At 43.4% G+C, this 21,846-nt stretch overlaps 1 protein-coding gene across 4 annotated transcripts in view; it reads right to left on the minus strand.

The window, feature by feature from the left end:
- The window catches only part of adam15 (ADAM metallopeptidase domain 15), a 104,908-nt gene that overhangs the window by 25,090 nt on the left and 57,972 nt on the right, over positions 1 to 21,846 (minus strand). For 3 of the 4 annotated variants that reach the window (XM_084053199.1, XM_084053201.1, XM_084053200.1), the window contains 6 exons: positions 17,927 to 18,035; positions 15,217 to 15,412; positions 14,224 to 14,301; positions 13,852 to 13,963; positions 12,759 to 12,915; positions 893 to 1,001 (listed from right to left, as the gene is read on the minus strand). In XM_084053199.1, the coding sequence (XP_083909325.1) occupies positions 893 to 1,001; positions 12,759 to 12,915; positions 13,852 to 13,963; positions 14,224 to 14,301; positions 15,217 to 15,412; positions 17,927 to 18,035 (761 nt within the window). Of the gene's footprint in view, positions 1 to 892; positions 1,002 to 12,752; positions 12,916 to 13,851; positions 13,964 to 14,223; positions 14,302 to 15,216; positions 15,413 to 17,926; positions 18,036 to 21,846 lie in introns of those variants that run through there. The other variant, XM_084053202.1, reaches the window with a different exon arrangement.

Raw genomic sequence — 21,846 nt, forward strand, 5'->3', positions numbered from 1 at the left:
AGAAAAAAAGTCATTTTGGGGGTTAACTATCCCTTTAAGTTCTTATTGAACACCACTGTGGCGGGTCCCAGACTTTCCTTTGAGTAGTATTTTATGATGCCCCTGCCCCTGTTTGAAAGGTGTAGCTGGAATCAAATTCTGACTAAGCATAATGTTTCAAAGATGAATTAAGTTGATATAATAAGGTATGTCTTAGTACTGTTTTCAATTTAAAAAGTAAAAAAAAAAGGATTAGAAAATTATAGCATTTTGTTTTATTTACATTTCCCACAACGTCCCAACATTTTGGGTACAGGACCAAGGGGCCAGCTTCAGAGTTTTACATCGAGTCTAATACGGAAGAGACAGTTCATATGAATGGCCTGTAGTTTCGCTGTTCGCTGAAAGAATATTCTCTCAATGCAAGTGGATAGGTTTTTGATTAACTTTAGACTTGATTTTCTTACCTTAATAAACATTGTAAATACTATATGCTTCCAGTCGCTAGTTTAAAGTCTCCTTTCAATCATCATGATATGACGATGATTGACGATAAAGTAGGCTATGCTCTAGGAGGGGCGGGATGATTTGATTGACAAGCTACACAACCAATAGCATTCATTCCCCTTCCCCGCTCTCGATTGACAAGCTACCCAAACAATTGCATTCTTTAGGGATTGATTTCCGGTTCCTATTCCCGGTTGCTTTTTGGCATATATTAAAGATGGCGGATTTCAAATTCCTGAACAATCGGCTTCATTTTCGGTCTGTAGAAACCAGAGGTTTGGCTTAGTCCATTCTTTTTATACAGTCTATGTACAGGACCCACAATCTTGTGTGTGTGTGTGTGTGTGTGTGTGTGTGTGTGTGTGTGTGTGTGTGTGTGTATTCCTTTCTATGTGTGTGTGTGTACCTTGTTTACAGTAGTTGTCATGGGGATATCACCCTGTCCATTCCACTGGTAGCGCAGCGGTCGAACCTGATCTCCGTTTCGACTGTCGACTCGCTCCAGCACTGGAGTCCTGGAGAAATATTACAAATACGTATTACAAATACTTGACTACACATGATACTCAATACAAATATTCAGGCGTGGCAATCCCGGGGAGACGAAGGGGACCTGTCACCTGCAAACGTCAGATTGGTCCACCCCATGAGTTATTTGAGTTATTTAGGAGTTATTTTGAATAATAAATGAATAAATAAGAATGAAACAATACTTATTTAATATGATTTATAAATAATTCCCACATAAACACGATGCTTTTTGAAGGATTTATTCCCCCCACGGTTTGGTCCGTTCCCAGAACATGATTTGGCAGTGCTGCCAAAGCAGTCTGCTTATATTTGCACATTTGGGCTTGTTTTCATACACCTGGTTGCTCGTTTCTCTCGCAAAATCTGGCAACGCTGCTGGCGATGACATCATGTAGAACGTTGCCTCTGACTGTGTGTTGTTTTTAAAGCGTGAGAGAACTCTGGTTTTGCAGTTTCAAAAACTAAGTTATTTGTTTCTTGTCCTTAAAGAGTGCAAGCCCCTTGCTACGCTACTACTACAACAACAATGATTATTTTTCAGGGGTTATTGAGGGAAGTTTGGCAGACATGAATAGATTATGGATACATAAATACTAAAAATGGAAAGAACACCGAATGAGGAATATCTACAGATGTGCCACTTCAAAACTTCACATGTCCTGCCATCGCCAAGACAGTAAATTTTCAGGGGATTCCCAGGGCAATAAGAGGGACAAAGAAGGGCATTTAAAATGCTGAATTATTTTGATGATCACTGCTTTTATGATGCTAATTAATTTGAGCAACTGGTCAAATCACCTTTCGCCTCATAATGAGTCTGACACCTTCTTAAACACACATTCTTTTGTTCTCATGTATATGGATGTCTGTTGAAGGGAAAAACGGGGGTGTGTAGTGACAACTTCTTTTCAGGGGCAAAACAGTGCATTTTAAGGGCAGAAAAGGGAGGGAAAAAAATGCATTTTCAGGGGACTTTCAGGGAAAGAACAGTAACGTGTGAAGTTTTGAAGTGGCACATCTGTAGTTACGGCCAGCCCGTGCCATTGCAATAGTTAATGTATAGCCTTTCCTTAACACTCGTGTGTGCAAGCGGTCAATCTGACCGATTTTTTCAAAAGGAGAGTGGAGTGACCACAACAATTCTGTTCGCTGGTCGATAGTACAAAAACATTAACGCTCGAAAATGGCATGGAAGAGGAAGACAATCTCTGACACAGACTGAGAGACTACAGGCTCAACTGGTGAGTATCAGCAAAAGCATTACTTGAACTACCACTGCAATAGTTTAGAATTCACCAAGATTACCTGAACAGTAGAGTAACACTGCATGTTGGAATTGAAAGTTTATTCTTGCTGGCGATAGCCGTCGTGTCCGTTGCCAACTCACCATGATGATGTTGCAGACAAAATAGCCTCATTTGTTCTAATCTACACCAAATTTGATTTTTTTTTCATTGAAGTGGAAACTTTAAAACTCACTAGCTGTTGTAAATGTGACATTATTCATTTGTGCTGCAACTGCCAACTGCCTTCGTGGCATACATAGGCTATTTATAAAATACAATCTTTTCAGACTATTTATTTTGTTGAACTTAAAGAGGTGATTAAGGTTCAGACAAGCCATGTGTTCTAATTAGCTGTGAAATACAATAAACTGTACAAAGGTTGTACAAAGGCTGATGATTAGATGTGTGTGTGTGTGTGTGTGTGTGTGTGTGTGTGTGTGTGTGTGTGTGTGTGTGTGTGTGTGTGTGTGTGTGTAACTAATTCCTATCATGTTGTAATTGATAATTTTTTTTACTTTTCTAAAGATCAACCACAACCCAAGAAAATAGGCCCTCAGACAGAAGGTACAGTATCTGTATAATGTGGTGATTAAGTCTTATTTGCAACCTTTTCTTTCTTTCAAGGTATGTGTTGTACTGATGTTTGCTGCTGCTACTATAGAAATTATTCATGTGGCTTCTTCTTACATCCAGATGAACTGTCAGATCAGCGACATCTGTAACAGCAACAGACAGAACAGCCAGATGACCAACAGTCAGTAACAATAAATTCTGATTCCGATTCAGAAGTGACAATACATTCAGATTCAGCAGGCATGATATGGTACCTGACTGTAATGGTTATGCATTATTTTGCACTTTTTCTATTGTGCTGCACTGTTGTTGCTACTGATGAGGCTTTTTCTTACATACAGAAGAACATCCAGAACAGCAGTGACTGTCACTGCCTCTTTGGAAGGTGCTCCACAAATACATTTTCTTTCAGATTCAGATTCAGATTCAGATTCCTTTATTTGCCATTGTGTAATACACATAGGAATTTGCTTTGACAATGCATGATTGTGTTGCAATCTTTTTTCACATATATAACATAAATACCAACAACACCAACAACATCGTGCAAGAAATAGATAATATAAAGTGCCATAGTGTTCAGTAGTGCAATGTGCATTGCCAGTGTCAGGTTTCAGTGGCCCTTGGGGGCGGGGGAGGAGGGAAGCCAGACTCATTGAGCAGCCTGGCAGCTGAGGGGAAGAAGCTGAGTCTGTGGCGTGCTGTGGTAGCCTTCAGCAACCGCATCCTTCTTCCAGAGGGGAGCAGGGTGAGGAGGCCGTGGCCAGGGTGGGAGGGGTCAGCCATGATCTTTCTTGCCCTCCTCAGTGCCCTGGAGTCGTGCAGGGACTTGAGGGAGGGCAGGGGACGGCCGATCACCCTCTCTGCTGAACAAATCACCCGCTGCAGCTTGACGAGATCTTTTGCAGCTGCAGCGGGGAACCAGGTGATGATGGAGTGGGTGAGGATGGACTCAATGATGGCCGAGTAAAAACGGATCATCATAGCCCTTGACAGTCTGTACTTCCTCAGTTGCCGGAGGAAGAACAGTCTCTGCTGTGCCTTTTTCAGGAGGGCCATGATGTTCAGTTCCCACTTCAGGTCCTGGGAGATGGTAATGCCCAGGAACTTAAAGGACTCCACAGAGTTCACCAGAGTGCCTCCCAGCATGATGGGAGGGGGAGGGGCTGCTTTCTTCCGGAAATCCACCACCATCTCCACTGTCTTTTGGGCATTTAGCTCCAGATTGTTGCTGCTGCACCACCTGCGCAGCCGCTCGATCTCCCTCCTGTAGGCCGACTCGTCCTCCTTGGAGATCAGGCCCACCAAGGTGGTGTCGTCGGCGAACTTGAGGAGCTTGACCGACGGGTGGAGGGAAACACAGCTGTTGGTGTACAGGGAGAACAGTAGAGGGGACAGGACACAGCCCTGCGGGGAACCGGTGCTGGTGGACCTGGAGCTGGAAATGCTCTTCCCCAGCTTCACACGCTGAGACCTGTTGGTAAGAAAATCTGTAATCCACCTGCAGGTGGAGGCAGGCACTTGCAGCAGGGACAGCTGGTGCTCCAGGATAGATGGTTGGATAGTGTTGAAGGCCGAACTGAAGTCGACAAACAGGATCCTGGCATAGTTGCCGGCGGTGTCCAGATGGTGTAGGGCGTAATGCAGAGCCATGTTCACGGCGTCCTCCGTGGAACGATTTGCTCTATACGCGAACTGCAGCGGGTCCAGCACAGGATCGGTGATGCGCTTCAGATGAGCCCGGACAAGGCGCTCCAGTACCTTCATGACCACAGAGGTCAGGGCGACGGGTCTGTAGTCATTAAGGCCTGTGACCTTGGCCTTCTTGGGGACGGGGATGATGGTTGAGGCCTTGAAGCATGCTGGGACATGACACAGCTCCAGTGAGGCGTTGAAGATGTTGGTGAACACCGGGGCGAGCTGGTCAGCGCAGTACTTCAGGACGGAGGGGGAGACAGAATCCGGGCCGGGCGCCTTCCGGGGATTCTGGCTCTCGAGCAGCAGTTTCACCTCTCTCTCCGTGACAGAAAGAGGGGGTGAGGGGGGGAAGGAGGGGTCCCACTAGGGTACGGGGGTAGTGGTTGTGGCTGGGGGGGTGTAGGGAGAGGGCGGGAGGGAACCTCTCTCTCAAATCTGCAATAGAACTCATTGAGCTCGTTCGCCAGGGGGAGATTGTCGGACGCTTGTGGCGACTTTGGCTTATAGTTTGTGATGGTCTTGAGGCCTTTCCAGACCGAGGAGGAGTTCCCCTCAGAGAGCTGCTGCTGCAGCTTCTCTGAAAAGCGATGTTTCGCCTCCCTCACTGCTTTGGCAAACCTGTACTTGGCTTGCCTGAACAAAGCCACGTCACCGCTGCGCCCGGCCACCTCCTTTTCTGACCTCAGCCTCCTGAGATGGGCTGAAAACCAGGGCTTGTCGTTGTTATAGATCTTCCTGAAGCGGAGAGGAACGCACACTTCCTCACCGAGGCTGATGAATGATGTCACAGTGTCAGTGTATTCATCCAGATTGTTTCCAGCCTCAGGCCCCGCCCACTCAACAAGGTCCTGGTCACAGCCAGCATTCTCCAGCCAGGCACAGAGTCTCTCCTTTGCCACACTGGACCACACTCTGAAACTCCTCACTACAGGTTTTGATATTTTTAATCTCTGCCTGTAGCGAGGGATCAGATGGATGAGATGGTGATCTCCTTTGCCCAGCGCAGCCCGGGGGACAGAATGGTATGCCTGCCGAATAGTGCAATAACAGTGATCAAGAATGTTCGTGTCCCTGGTAGCGCATGTTACTTGCTGTCTGTATTTGGGGAGAGCCCGGCTAAGATGAGCCTGGTTAAAGTCCCCAAGCACCACAGCCAAACTGTCCGGGTATTTGCGCTCCACCCCCGACAGCTGTTCTGTCAGTGTGTCTACTGCTGTGGTGAGGTCAGCATCTGGTGGAATGTAAACACACACGAGGATGAACGCATTAAACTCACGGGGGGAATAGAATGGGCGACAGAGTATGAAGAGAGACTCAATGTCAATAGAACAGTATTGTTGCAACACTGTCACGTCGGAACACCAGCGATTATTTACAAAGAACATTAATCCACCTCCACGCGACTTCCCTACCGCCTCGAAGTCTCTGTCAGCACGAAACGCGGAGAAACCCTCTAGCTGTACAGCCCCGTCTGGGACTATCGGCTTCAAATGCGTCTCCACAAACGCGAAAACAGCCGTGGATTGGAAGTCATTGTCCTTCGAAACTAGCAGCCGGAGTTCATCCATTTTATTTGGTAGGGAGTTCACGTTGCCAAGGAATATACCTGGTAGTGGTGGACGCGATCCTCTCCGCCGTAGGCGAACCAAACAACCTCCTCTCTTCCCCCGTTGTCTTCTGGTCCAACGCACTGCAGCGGTAAAGAACGCTGTCCCCCTCACCAGAATATCCAATATGTCCGTGGAGCGGGTGAGTAATGTCGGTAAAATGTCCAGTGGGGTAGAAGACCCAATGTGCAGCAACTCTTCTTTAGTGTAAGAAGGTTCACAGGACACGTAAACAAAACGTAACAAACTTAACAGACAGAACACAACACACGTCATTGCCATAGCAGCCCTGGGCGGCGCCATCTTGCTCACTTTACCTACAGATGCAGCTTTAAGGACGAGTGGACCAAAACATGGCCCTTCATAACGAAAGGAAGCCTGAACACGCACTACTGGTGCTCTGTATGTCGTGTGGAAAACTCATGGTGTCATCAGGGTAAAGCAGATATTCAGCGCCATTTGAATGCAAAGAGTCACCTGGACAAGCAACGGGCACTTCAGTCCACCGCTACAATTGACCGCTTTTCAGTGCCTGTTCCCTCTGTCGGGGGGATGAGCGATCAAGAGGCCAAGGTAAGCTATACAGTATGTGTGCCATGTATATTCAAGCAAATGTAAGGGCTGTCATTTGAAATGTTAACCTATGACTAATGATTTTGTCTTGCAGTCAAGGAGGGCAGAAGTTAAGATGGCTGCAACACTAGTTCTCCATAATGTGCCTTTAAGTAACTGACCATCTGGGGCCTCACCTGAAGGAAAGGTTTAAAGACAGCCCAAGAATACAGGTGTGTTTTGATAGTATATTGTTTGACTGACTACACTGTCTCTCTGCATTCTATGTATGCAATTACCTTGCTTATTGAAAGTCGCTCTGGATAAGAGTGTCTGCTAAATGCCTAAATTGTAAACTGTAGGTGTGCCAGGACTAAAACAACAAGCATCATCAATGGGGCATTGGCACCACATTTCCTGAAGGAGTTGGTGGTGAAAACGAAGGAAGGACCATACACCCTCACAACAGATGGTTCCAATGACACAGGTATTTCCCAAGCTGAAATATTGAATGTTTTTCTCCTACACCAGGGGTCTTCAACCTTTTCAGGCCAAGGACCCCCTAGCTGAGAGAGAGATGAAGCAGGGACCCCCACTATATATTACATAAAATTGTCTTGCAGATTAAAGCTTTTCATAGATGTTGGATTCATGTTAATGTGTATTTTCAGACATTTAACGACGTAAACCGTCAATACTAGTAAACTTTCACTCTGTACTTGGTCTGCTCTTTTTTCCCCTCTTTGCTGTACATAGACGATCTACAAGCTCACAACGCCTCGCAGCGCGAGGCGTTGTGAGCTTGTAGATCGGCTATTTTCGGCTAAAGTTGTCCTTAGAATAGGGATGCTAGGGTTCAAGTGGTTAATTTAAAAAACAATGATCCTATCACAGAGAGATTTGGCGGACGCCCTGTAGCAACTCTGAGGACCCCCTAGGGGTCCCGGACCCCCTGTTGAAGACCCCTGTCCTACACGATAATCTCTCTGGCATACTTAACTGTGAGAGTGTTAAGTGGTCTTACATGCTGTCATTGCAGGACGAGAGAAGATGAACCCCTTGACTGTACGGATCTTTGATGGAGATAAAATAGCGCACCGTTTCCTTGGAATGTGTACTACAAGAGGGCCACGGTGTGGGACAGCTGAAGTGATCTTTGCCAAGATGAATGCCACCTTGCAAGAACAAGAGATTCCATGGCAGAACTGTGTTGCTCTCTCCATTGACAATGCTGCAGTCAACACGGGAGCTCACAACTCCATTGCCTCCAGAATCCTAAAGGAAAACCCCAGTATCTACATTCATGGTTGCCCATGTCATGTGGTGCACAACATGGCTAAAAAGGCTGGGCTGGGTTTTTTGGAGGTGAGTGGCTTAATAATACTCTCTCTCCAGGTTGTTTCTGTATGTTTGTCACACTGCTTACACAGATGCTCATCTATGGTACATTGACTGTTCTTTTTGTTGTTTGTAGATTCCTTTTTATTTAATATTTCAATCAACACCTTACCTTCAATTATACCTGTGTTCCCAGCCTCTTCCCTTTTGTTAAAACATGAGCCAGTTGTAACTCTTATTGCATCATGCATGCTTTAACATAATGTTTATGGTCTGGTTCATTGCAGGTATCCAAATTTGATGTGGAGGACCTTGTAGTTGACGTGGCCTTCTGGTTCAAAGGTAGCACCAACCGCAAAGGATACTTGACAGGTAAGATCATTTAAGAATACCTATTTTATTATTGAAACACGTTGCATTTGAATGCATACAAAATATAATCCCATGTTTCTCACAGAATGTTGTGAGCTCCACAAAGCAACCACCACTATGGGGGGTCCCTCCTCACAAACTATGGCCACTCACGAGTGCCCATCTCGGGCATAGGAGCCAGCATGGATGTCCACTTGGGACCAGTGGGACTATCCAGTGAGCCAGGCGACATACTGTAGGGACACTCCTCTCAGCCTAACACATAAGCTTAATTTCTGCCTCCTCCTCACTCCGTCCTCCAGTGTGACTTGTTTGCATCCCAAATGCTAATTTGCTTTTGGAGTTGCTGAGAACCAGGTGAGTGCAGGCTCCCTAAGCCACTTGGAGTGAAATATGGCAAGATACAAGTATATCTTTCATGTATCGTTTGCGGAACTGTCTTTGTTGAAATGCGTGGTGGCGTATAATTTCTCCTCCTCCACATGACAACCCTCCGAGCTCCGAAATAGTCCAGCAATCCAACTGTTGTGTGTCATAATTGCTGTCACTTAAAAATTACGCTCCTTGCCTCCTCACCTCCTCCCTCGGAGGCAGGGCTAAGGCGGGAGTGGAGGACTTGATGATGGACACTTGAATATTGGAATTGCGATGTACAACGTGGAGGTCTTAGAACTACCACCACAGGGGCCGACAAGCCCCATTCTCTTTAACTGCCTATGAGCACTCGTCCTGAGCTCCCAAGTGCCCCACTATAGCTTTAACATGTCTGAGCCAACTGTTGGAGGTTTTGCACCTCGGACATGGGGGAGAGGAGAAGGTCAGGGTCTCCTTGGCTCCTATAACTTTGCTCTTCTGTGCTCCAAGTGCCCAGGGAGCAATCCAGTGACCCCCCACTCCCCATACTCCCACTCCACCTGAGGGGAACCCTAGGCCCTCTAAACTCTACACCAGACCCTCTTTTACCTCCTCACACAACCCTACCCCGCATACTCCCCTCTGTCTAGGCCCCCAGTAGAGACATGGGTTTTGAAAGCTTTTCACTAACCTCCGTAGCCACCCCCACCCCTCTTTACTCACTCACACTGATTGCCTTCCTAATGTGTTAAAAAGTTCTTCAAAAATCTATTTATTGTTTTTCAAAATCTTGTGTCTACAAGATGACACTTTGATTCACATTTGATCCACAGAGCTATCCAAAACCTTTCTATATTGCTTGCAATACTATATCAACTGACAATATTCTCTTTCTCTGCCATGCACCTTCTGAATGACAAAATTGAAAATTGTGACTTGTGTTTTAAGGATATCTTGTTCCAGTAAAAAAATATATAACTAGTTTATTGCATAATTAGTTTAGTTAACTTGAAACGAGTGACCATTTCAGAGGGTTTTAATAGAGTCACAAACAAAATATTGGATTTCACAATTATCTAATTGTATCTCTGCAATTTGGACAATTCCAGTGGATTTCTAGGCCCCCAAAACATAGGGTAAGACACAAAAAGTAATTGTCTAGGATAAATAATGAAGGAGTTAGGTTATTTTAAAGATGTTTTGGCCATCTTGGACGCCATCTTGAAAATAACACCTTTCCAGTACTCAAACTTTGGTAAACTTTTAGTATGTTATTAAGGACACCTAATACTGTAAGAAACAGTTGAAAAACGTTTTGTTGCAATTTGTTTTGGGTTAAGTGCTTTTTTTTCATAACTGCAGCCGCCTATTTGAAAATTCAGATTGAGAAGCTGCTGTTTTCCTCCAGGCATTGTGTCAAATGTTGTCCTGTTTTATTGTGTTGTTTTTTACTCTATAAATAAAGTGGATTGGTTTGGATTGGAGTGTGTTAAAGACATAGTTCAATGTTGAAAATGAGTGGTATTCCCCTTTAAGCGATAAACTGGCAACCAGTGTTGCCAGGTTATGGGCGTTGTGCGAGAGAAACAAGCAACCTGGCAGACTTGACAATACTGCAAACTCCACAGACAGTGACAAGGGGTGGAGGAGCCTGGCAACCCCTAGCGGTAGCGTGGTGGTGCAAAGGCTTCCTTGTAATACCATAGCCAGGCGATAGTGGTATGTACATAATGCATGCATTCAGCTATGGCGGTGGTCTGTGACATCCAGCAAAACACCCGACTTAATATTTTGAGGGCAATTAATTAATAAAACAGAAAAAACTAGAAAATGTGCTCCTCGGAGCACAAGTATCCGCCAGTACTGTTCCTGATTAATCCTGTCTTACCTCACTTCTAAAGATATAAATGATCTTGTGAAGTGACACACCTATTTAATGGTTTCTATTTCGTCATGCGTCTTGCTAGCCAATCAAAGCACACCCTTTTATTGTCACGTGTCACGTGAAGCTTGACCAATGTTAGCTTGGTGGACACACGGAAGGACAAGAACGAAAACGGAGGGTGCGTTCGAAAATACAGCACTGAGCGGCAGTGAGCGCACTGGCTAATACAAACTAATAGGCGAGTGTGCTCCGGTGCGTAATTTCCGAACGCACCCATAGTCTTCTGGCGGAGACAATAATGATTTCCAGGGGTAGAATCGGATTAGCGCCCCTGCAAATATTACAAATACTCTATTTCACATGATACTCAATACTTCATATTATAAATACAGGGGAGAACCTGTGAAGCATCTCCAAGCTGAAGTTATTACCACTGAGTAACAGTAAATTAACACATTGACTGCCAATCGCGTAGAGCTACGCGAACCTATTTAAAGCCGCCACGTGCCAGTCGCGTAGACCTACGCGAAGTGGTGTTTTTTTCTTTTTTTCGAAAAAAAGTTCACATTGCACTTTTTTCAATTTTCGATACGGCACATTTCATTGTAGCACCACCGGAAACGGAATTATCCGGGATCCGGTTTTGCCGATCCCGTCGGCCTCCGTTCTAATGACGAAACTGAAACCATTTTCTCTTTGTAATTTTTCTCCTCGCTGATCACTGTTTAACATAAACCGTTCTAACTACAAGATGGCGACCGTGTTTATCAAATGGATTTCACTGCTCGACACAGACACATCGCGGATGTGTTTACAAACACTTTAATGACTGATCTTGAGGATTTTAACGAGGTCTATGGCGACGTGAAAAAAACAACAATAAAACGTTGGCACTGGTGAGTACATTATGAGATTAACCTCTGGCATGGAATGTGTTAAAGCTGGTTAAGTAATTCACACAGTGGCCCATCTTGTTTTTGAGTCATACGTCATGGGGTTCCCCTCTCCTGCCACGGCCTGGTAAAGACAATAATAACTACCATACACTACAAGACTTTGAAACCATTTGGAAAATACTTTTAAAAGACTAAAGTCTCAGAAGGGGATCTCTGATAATGACATCAAAGAAACGGACCCGCTTCTTTGATGTCTGTCTGGAAATTGCAAAAAAAAAGTTCCAGACAGTGTGCAGGTCAATTTCTTTGATGTCATTATCAGAGATCCCCTTCTGAACATATGCACGTTTTGTCCTACGCACCTGTCACCAACCATTTGAAGTGTGCATCGGCCTTCTTCTAAAAAGACTAAAGTCTGACATCTTATAACACTAGAAGACTTTGAAAAGGCATCTACAATTTGTCACAGACTACAAGGTTTAACCCTACATACAACAGGGTTGCCATTTGCAAGAAATCACATACTACATGCTAATTAGAACGCTATTGTACTATATGTTCCATGCTAATTAGCACGCTATCTTACTACATAGAGTACTTGGCTCTACGTCACAGTACTACAGTATTCCACATTGACCAGTACCTGACAACTCGCTGGAGGGAAACAAACACCAGCTCTCTGTTCTCAAAATGTGACACACTGCATTGTGGGTAAGAAAACATTGATGTGAATGAGCTTTAAGGGTCTGTAACAGTGATTTAGATGATTGGTTCTCAAATTGGGGTCCGGGGACCCCCAGGGGTCCTTGGGGGAGTTCCAGGGGGTCCCTGGTATATCTGCTATTTTTGAATAGCCAACATATAAATGGATTAAGTGGTTAAGATCGGCTGAAGGGTACTTCGCAACGTTCAGCATAGCGGCTCGCTCGGTGGCTCAAGTCCGCTTCAGAAGGCATTTACCATAGAAATACATGACAGACAGAGAGACAGACACACACACACAGAAACACACGCACACGCACGCACGCACGCACGCACGCACGCACGCACGCACGCACGCACGCACACACACACACACACACACACACACACACACACACACACACACACACACACACACACACACACACACACACACACACACACACACACACACACACACACACACACACACAGTTACCGGTTGTGATGGCGTCCTGTCTTATCAAAAGGGGCGGGGTCTCTCAGACACAGCAGACGATGACGACATCGAGGGAAACGCAGGATGAGGAAGAGGAGGATGACTGGCACAATGAAGAGGAAGATCACCAGCAACGCAATGTGTACCGCACCTGATTCTACACACACACACACACACACACACACACACACACACACACACACACACACACACACACACACACAGTCAGTCACAGTCAAGCCAGTACGTTATGTGTTGTTGCTATAAAGGCTCAATGAGATCCAAAGTGTTGTCTGTCTGTCTGTCTGTCTGTCTGCTCAATACACTCTTCAGATTAATACTCATTATGTGTGCGCCAGTCCATGCTTCAAAGCAGCCATAGTAAATTAATTTAGTATCGAGGAAATGGTTATGTTGATTCTACTGTATGCACTGACCGCAAACAAACAATAATGCACAGAGTGAACTTAATGAAATAATTAATTGAAAGACTAAACAACAACACATCAGGCTACTGTTTTCAATATCAATTCATTTATTTATTAATAAAAATGGGGAGGAGAGGGGGCGGGATTAATGGACTGTAACATCAAAGTCCAGGGGCACTTTGTTTAGCCTAATTATTCAGAAAACCCCAGACCACAGAAAATCCACTGAATGTTCAAAGTTCAGTTATTTTGGATGTAATTGAGGTCATAAAACAAAACAAAAAAAATTAAAATGAATGTCATGAAAAGACAGACCACTCGTTGTGTCTGTGCGATTGGGCTTGGTGAGTGGACATGTGTGCGCACGGCCAGGTTCGGAATCGGCATGCCCTGATATATGCGTTGCGCACATTGTCACGCACCTACAAGCTTGCACTCAATTTAGTATAATGAAGCTTTACTGGAGATGCAGCGTAGGCTACGGCATGGATTTATACACAGAGGGCAATTAATCTATGTACTTTTTGTATTCTGTGGTGGAGAAAAGATGCATACAATTTTGGATACAAACAGTAGGGTGTGGCAACTGCCATTTTATGGCCAACATACACACAGTTTGGAGGGTTAGGTGTTAGGGGTCATAGTTTAAAGTTGAAAGGTCATACCTCTGGTTGCTCTAGCAGGTCCACTGTCCACACTGCCTCCATGGCCAGCATACACACAGTCTGGAGGAGCCCAGCCCACATCACAATGACACTGTGTATTACTGTTACACACCTGTAATATATAGTTATTATTATTATTATTATTATTATTATTATTATATTATTACACACCTGTAATATATAGTTATTATTATTATTATTATTATTATATTATTACACACCTGTAATATATAGTTGTTATTATTATTATTACTGTTACACACGTAATATAGTTATTATTAGTATTATTATTGTTATTGTTATTGTTATTGTTATTATTATTGTTATCATTATTATTATCATCATCATATAGGAGTAGACAGTAGAACTCACTCCATGTCCGTTACACTTGTTGCGACATTCTTCAACACCAAACACAGAAACATCCTGACACATCTGGTTCACACAGGCCTGAAAACAATCATGTACTGTATTTATATGACATTGGTTATGCATATTGATCCAATACAACATATTAACAAGAGCTTGTGACTAAATAATAACTGCATTGGATCCATTGGAACATCTGTTATTTATTTTTGTTCATTTCCTGAAAGTGTAACAGTTTTGGACATGCAAGGTTTCCACCTGACAGCAACCATATGTATTTTGTATTGAACTAGATGGTTGGAGGCAGGGATGCAATGTATTCACTGCGTAGATTTTATGACTATAATTTGGGAATGTTTTTGCTTTTGCATTTGTTTAGATCAGAGCTTCTTGCTTGTGCTCATTGTAATTGGAGTATTTCTTTTTTACAGATATTTTCATAGAAAGGCCTAACCAGGAACAGGGGTCGCAAATTAGCCTTGGCTAGAAACCCTAAATAAACCAAATCAAATCAAACTGTATTTATATAGCACGTTTACAACAGCCCAAGCTAACCAAGGTGCTGTACATGGTTAAAACAAAAACAATTGGCCTGGGCCGTAGCGTAACCAGGCACCCTAGGCCGCAGTGCCAGCATGACAGCGTGTCGCGGGTTCGACTCCCGTTCCCGACGACCTTTGCTGTGTGTCACCCCCCATCTCTCTCCCCATTTCCAGTCAGCCTGCTTTCACTATTCCTCTCTAAATAAAAGGCATAAAAAGCCCCCCCCCCTAAAAAAACAAAAACAAAACAAAACAATTCAAAGCGAGTTTTATAACTAGAAACTCAACAATGTTTTCGGCCTGAACTCGGCCCAAACGCGTCGTTCCGGGTCGGGTATGGTCGGGTTCAGGCAGAATTTGAGAACTCTAGCACCGGTTATATTTCTTTTTTTATTGTCCCTGTCAAATCAACTTAAATTAGCACTCCACATTTCAGTGTGTGTTTAACTCTGACCTTTCCCGGACCGCAGGCGGTTCCCTGGGCAACGGTTGCTGGGTCGGACACATCGTCCCCCAGATGGAAATAGATCCCTCTGCAGACCAGATCACTGTGATTGATCCCAAAATGAGCCCTGGTCACCTCTGCATGGGTCCCCAGGAGGGGGCGCTCTGCACCCCCCTGACACTGGATCCTACCGCACATCACATCTCTGTAAAAATATAAAATAAACATATTTATATTTATAAATGAGCCTTGGAAACAAAGGAAATGTAAATCCCACTATGCATGATGGGATATATCAGGGCGGGGGGGAGGGAGGGGGCAATGCCCCCCCCAAAATAACCTGACTAACTGACTACCTGACGGAACCGGAAACATAACCAAACCGGAAACGGAACCGGAAATGCCGTTAAACCGGACACGGAAGTACCATAAACGGAACCGGAAATGGTCGTAAACCGGAAACGGAAGCATATTAAAAAGTATCAATTTTTTCTTAAAGTATCGATACTCAAGCGATACTCAGACAATCGATCGATATATCGATACCAGTATCGATACGCACATCACTAGAGGACGGCCACTAGACGCCTCATACACACATACATCCGCGCCTCCAAAACCGACGAGAACAACCAGCATCACAAGACAACTGTTCATAAACTATTTATTTAGGAATTATGTTCAACATGAGCGGGTGGTACAAATACATGGACCACAGGTCCATTTGGTTCCATCTGTACCCTCACAGAATTAAATTTAGATCGCAAACATAATGTTACATTACCGAGCAAGCGGGGACATCATTCTCACAGACAGACAGAGAGCTTAAAACTCTCAAAAGAGTCAGCTGTGGCCCCTCCCTCCCCCTTCACACATGCTGTCTGTGTCTCCCAGAACAGCAGGCTGTGTGTGTTGGTGAAGAGAGAGAGAAGCGTATAGTAGTCAAACAGCAAACAAACCATACCCAGAATAGTCAGAGAGGGTTTCTTGTACATCTTCAATTAGATTAGAGCAGTGATACTGCGGATGATATATTTTCAACACAAATGTGTATATTACCTCGTTATTTAACATCAAAGTAACAACCACTCGTAACTCGAGTGCAAAGGCCGCTTTGAACAAGCAAGCCTGCAATCCACAGAATGAGCACAAATGAACTCTCAACTGGTAATGTTTCTGTCTTTATTGTCCTGTTGTCCTGGAATGTGTTCTGTAGTGTCGGAAGCAATTGCTGCTGCCTGGGGGGGAATCTTGAGTATCTTGGGCATGTAGGCCTACTTGCATCAGGGGTGTCTTTGCCAGTGTTATAAAAAAAAGGCAAATCTACAAGCTAGTACCTAAATGTTTTACCACTGCGCCAGCCACCCAGCCCCCAGGCTGGAACAGTTATTAGAATGTTTACAGTAAAGTTCATATATTCATATTAAAAAAGGAAATGATAAAAATGCTGCTATTAATTCACATTTCGCCATTATAAAAGTGAAGCTGACAAATTATCTTCTATTTTCACTTTGAAACAGGGCTTAAGTTGTTAATTCATAAATGCACGTTTTCCCTTTTCACTGCCTTATACTGTACCTAACATGAAAAAATATTGATTGATTGATTGATTGAATATTTTATTAGGCAAAAAATGTAAAACAACACATTTACATTTAAAATACTTTGTCTAACAGGTCCGTTCATAAAAGTCCTTGCGGACTTGTTTCCAATGAGGGCCTTGGTATTCAATTCATAGACATATATAGTGGCATCACAGTTCGAATATCATTACACAAAGAAAATAAAAAAAACAGCAAGAATATATGTATATCTATATATCTATATATATATCTATACACATATATATATATATATATATATACATACATATATACATACATATAATACTATGTACAACAAAAGAAAATAAAAAAATAAAAAAGGGGGGGGGGGAGATATGTACAAGAACAGGGGGGGGGGTCGGCTATCTAATAGGAAAATGGTACTACCTCCTCTTTTGGCCTCCTGAAAGGTGATTTTTTAAGGCTCTTTTAAATGAGCCCAGCGAACTGCATTTTTTGATGGATGGGGTTAGCCCATTCCAATCCTGGGTGGCAGTGCTGTAGGATTGGAATGGGCTAACCCCATCCATCAAAAAATGCAAATGGACCCCAAAGGGGTCCATTTGGTTCCATTTGTACACTCTCATGGGTCTAATCAAGTACTTAGTTACTACTGGCATAATACTACAGTAACCTTTGGTTATTTTAGTGTTTACTCATACATTTTTAAACGGGACACTAACACTGTGCAGAAAACCAAAATAGCCGATCTAGAAGCGCACACCACGCCGCAGTGCGACACGTTGTGATCTGCTATTTTCCTGAAACATGTTTTGTGTGTTTGTGTATGTCGGACTTTGGCGTTGATTGTAGTGTCAGTTTTTATGCTATCTTGAAATAGTTTACATAATTTTAATCACAAGGCCCGTACCTTTAAAATGGTACATAGCTTGACTAGGTAAGTGACACACACTTGTGTACACATGTTTGTTTTTCTGAAAAAAATGCAAGAAACGCTAATTGCGCTAAATATTGCTAACATAGGGACGACATGGTCTATACATTTCATGCCTTATCAAACTAGCCACTTGTAAGTGCATCATTAAGACATCCTAACATACATGTTAGCCCTGTTTTCACAGTGTGTGTGTGTGTGTGTGTGTGTGCGCACATACTGGGTGGAACAGGTGATGTAGCTGCCGTTGGCCAGCTGACCACAGTTCCCGTATTTGTTTCCTTGTTTGTTTACAGAGGAGAAACACACAGCAGGAGCCTTGGTGGAGTCTGGACGAGAGATATAGATACAGAGAGAGAGAGCGAGAGAGAGAGAGAGAGAGAGAGAGAGAGAGAGAAAAAACAGATGGAACAGAACAATAAACACCCAGCCGGGGCCTTGATGGCGACTACATGAGAGAACTAGAATTTTCGCAATTCTGGGAAATTGCAATGTGTGGTGTTTTTAAGAAATAGGCCCCATCCCACTAAATAAATAGGCCCCTCCCACACATGTAATGGGCCAATCATATTGTCACCTCACTCCTGAGATCACTTGCTTTTCATTTTGAGTGATCCCCCCAAAAATCATGTTTTTGGATCAACGATTACATTTTGCGCATTTGTGGCGCGTCCTATGGATCAAAGTGGAAATGCTTTTGGGAATTTCTTGAGTGAACCACCCTTGACATGTGATTCAAATTTGAGATTGACCGGACGTTTCGTTCGTGATGTTTGGCATTTTTTGTAAAACAGGCCTCTCCCGCTAACTTTGGAAGCCAATTACGGACAAACAGTATGGACTATCAAAATAAATTCTGCTTGGCTATGTTTATCCCATGGGTCCAGAGATCATGTGTACCGAAAATACGTGGAGGAGAAGCTAAAAGTGTGTTTTGAAGAAAATTCAAAATGGCGGAAAATCTATCCAGATGGAAATGGGCGTGGCCTATGTGGGGAGTTGCGTCATGACCCAAGGAACCCAGGGGAAAATATATTTTTATTCTACGACCTACGGTCTAGAGTTATAGGCCAAAAGGTAAAGTGGGCTGTTATAGTTTCACCATGAGGCCGACTGATGTAATTCTTTTTTTAATAATTTTGCAATAAACTATGAACCTCCCCTCCAAGTCTTGTAACTCTAGCCCTTACGGTTTCTGGCCAAATAGAAGCCCAATGGTGACATTTTCCTGTAACTTGTTCCCAGTGCATTCTGAGTGGCTGCTGACTGTGCGACTTGGCTAAAGTGGGTCAAAATAGCCTTTTCAGGCTGAGAGAAGCACTTTGGTGACATTTGCCTGTAACTTGTTCCCAGTACATTCTAAGTGGCTGCTGACTGTGTGACTTGTCTAAAAGTGGCCAAATAGAAGCCCAATCCACAATACATGGGCCCAAAGGCCTTCCTTATGACAAAACTGACACCCAATTTCTTAAAAAAATCATGGGTCAAAATAGCCTTTTCAGGCTGAGAGAAGCACTTTGGTGACATTTGCCTGTAACTTGTTCCCAGTACATTCTAAGTGGCTGCTGACTGTGTGACTTGTCTAAAAGTGGCCAAATAGAAGCCCAATCCACAATACATGGGCCCAGAGGCCTTCCTTATGACAAAACTGACACCCAATTTCTTAAAAAAATCATGGGTCAAAATAGCCTTTTCAGGCTGAGAGAAGCACTTTGGTGACATTTGCCTGTAACTTGTTCCCAGTACATTCTAAGTGGCTGCTGACTGTGTGACTTGTCTAAAAGTGGCCAAATAGAAGCCCAATCCACCATACATGAGCCCAGAGGCCTTCCTTATGACAAAACTGACATTTTACCATTATAGTCGATGGGGATATTTAATGCACTAATAAATCAATATCAATTAAGCTATACAACGTATCTCTTAGCAAATATGATAGCCATCGATTCCCGATGAAGCCGGTCAATTTGACATAAGGCACGAGTGTGGGGAAAAAAACTGTGGGAGGAGTAGCGGGCCAAAATAAAGTTGATCTATAAAGATAAATAAAGTCGGAAGAGTATAGTCTGGTTGCCCTGTTAGGGCAACCACACTAACTAGAAAAGTGCCATCTCCGCCATGCACATTTTGTAAGACATAAGACACAAGTCATAGCAGTGTTGGGCAGTAGCTAGCTACAAGTACCAACGCTACATAGCTTAACTACATTTCCCAGTATCGTGATGGTAGCGTCGCTCCTTTTGAACCAAGTAGCGTTTTCTGTAGTGTAGCTTTTTTTAAACCCAAGTAGTGATGTAGCGTCCAACAAACGCTATGCACTACTCTCTGTAGAAAAGTTGACTGCTAAGGATAGGGTGGGTCATGCCAAACCAGGAAGGAAATCAAAACAGACCACATGAAGAGCAATCCGCAATGCGTTATTATGTTGGCGATACTTTTCAGTTGTGTAGTACTTTTAGATGGATCATACAGAATCATCATATCAGATCATAACAGAAAGATAACAGAAACAGAAAGATCTATCCACCGTCCCAGCCATGGCTGTTGATAGCAGCCACAGAGAATGGATCACAGACAATTTATTATAACTCTATGATCACAGACGGAGCCAGCTAGTTTTGATAGCCATTCGAAACAGTGTTGCCAAATTGTGCGAAAGAAACAAGCAATCAGGTCTATAAAAAGAAGCCCCAAATAAGCTGATGAAAAGCTTTACATTGTCAACTGTTCCCAAACAGCACACAAGTCAATGCCCTTTTTTTGTCAACAGATAACTAATAGATAGCTGCTATTTCACTGTAGGCAGAAAATGAATAACATTATGGGGCGGGGAAAAGAAAAGGCAAACTAAAATAAATACATACAGTAGGCTACATAAGAGGGAAAAGATCATCTAGAGCAGTGAAAAAGTTGACAACAACTGATCTAGAGTTAGCCTGGTAAAGCCCCTCCCTCCGGAAAATCTAATTTCCATTTGATTTCAGGAAGGAGTCTGGCATGAAGGCTTGTATGGGCGTTTCTAGCGCATTACCAAAAAAACGAGCCTATCAGCGCTCATCGTTCTGTGATTGACAGCGAAAGTTGGCCAATCAGGTGGCGAGTTCGAGTGAGCCCGAATGGAGCCGAGTGCAGCCTGAGTGCAGCCGACAAAAGACGAACGGCAGCCATTGTTGTTGTGCGTTGTCTTTACTTCTTACTTTCGGTTTTAAAACGATCTCAAACTTCTTTTTTGAGGCACGGAATTTACTTTTAAGATATCGTTTGGATAGAATTTAGTTTCTGAGAACCGGCAGGGGCGGGCAGTGACACGCATGTATCCGAATAAGGCAACCTATTTTGGGCATGGCCGTCTCAAAAGTCCCGTTGCGTCACATTAGTCTGGAGGTGGTAAAAATGCACTGCTGATTGGCTGAAGGGGAACACTGCTGATTGGCTGCAGGGGTTGTCAGTCAACGGTATTACTCCCGCCCAACTCCAGCCCACAGCCAAAATTGCAGAATGGGCGATCATGCCAGACTCACTCCTGAAATAAATGACAAATGAGATTTCCGGAGGGAGGGTTTACCAGGCTAATCTAGAGTAGAGTATCTTTTATGTATATGTATTTGGATTTAAATACAGTCTAAATTGATCAATTGATTGTATTTACAACATAAGGAATATATAGGAATATTATTTGAAAATGTCAGTTTTGTTTGACATCACACATTATACATTATAATACAAAATCTAACTGAGCATTTTTTGCCTGCCTATTTGTTTGGTGGAAAGTAGTGTCGATGTAGGTAGCTAGTTTTGCCATGTAGCTTGTAGTGTAGCTTGCTACATTTCTCTGGAGATAGCTTCCTTTGTAAATGAGCTACAATTAATCGAGAGTAACTGGTAGTGTAGATTGCTACATTTTCCAAGTAGCTTGCCCATCACTGAGTGATAGCCAATTGGAATGGTATTATGAGAATTCTGACTTCAAAGATAATGTGTGGAGTTGTAGCAAAAAGTGTGCTCAGAAGAAAAAACAAAATTATGGCAAATGATTTGAATTGTGTAACGTACAGTTCAACAGTTATAGGCCAACAAGTGAAGTGGGTTGTTATAGCACCACCATGAGGTTGATTTGAAAACAGTTACCTAACCTTTTCA

This window comes from Gymnoscopelus microlampas (genome assembly GCF_963454915.1).
Source record: "Gymnoscopelus microlampas genome assembly, chromosome: 3".
Lineage (NCBI taxonomy): Eukaryota > Metazoa > Chordata > Actinopteri > Myctophiformes > Myctophidae > Gymnoscopelus > Gymnoscopelus microlampas.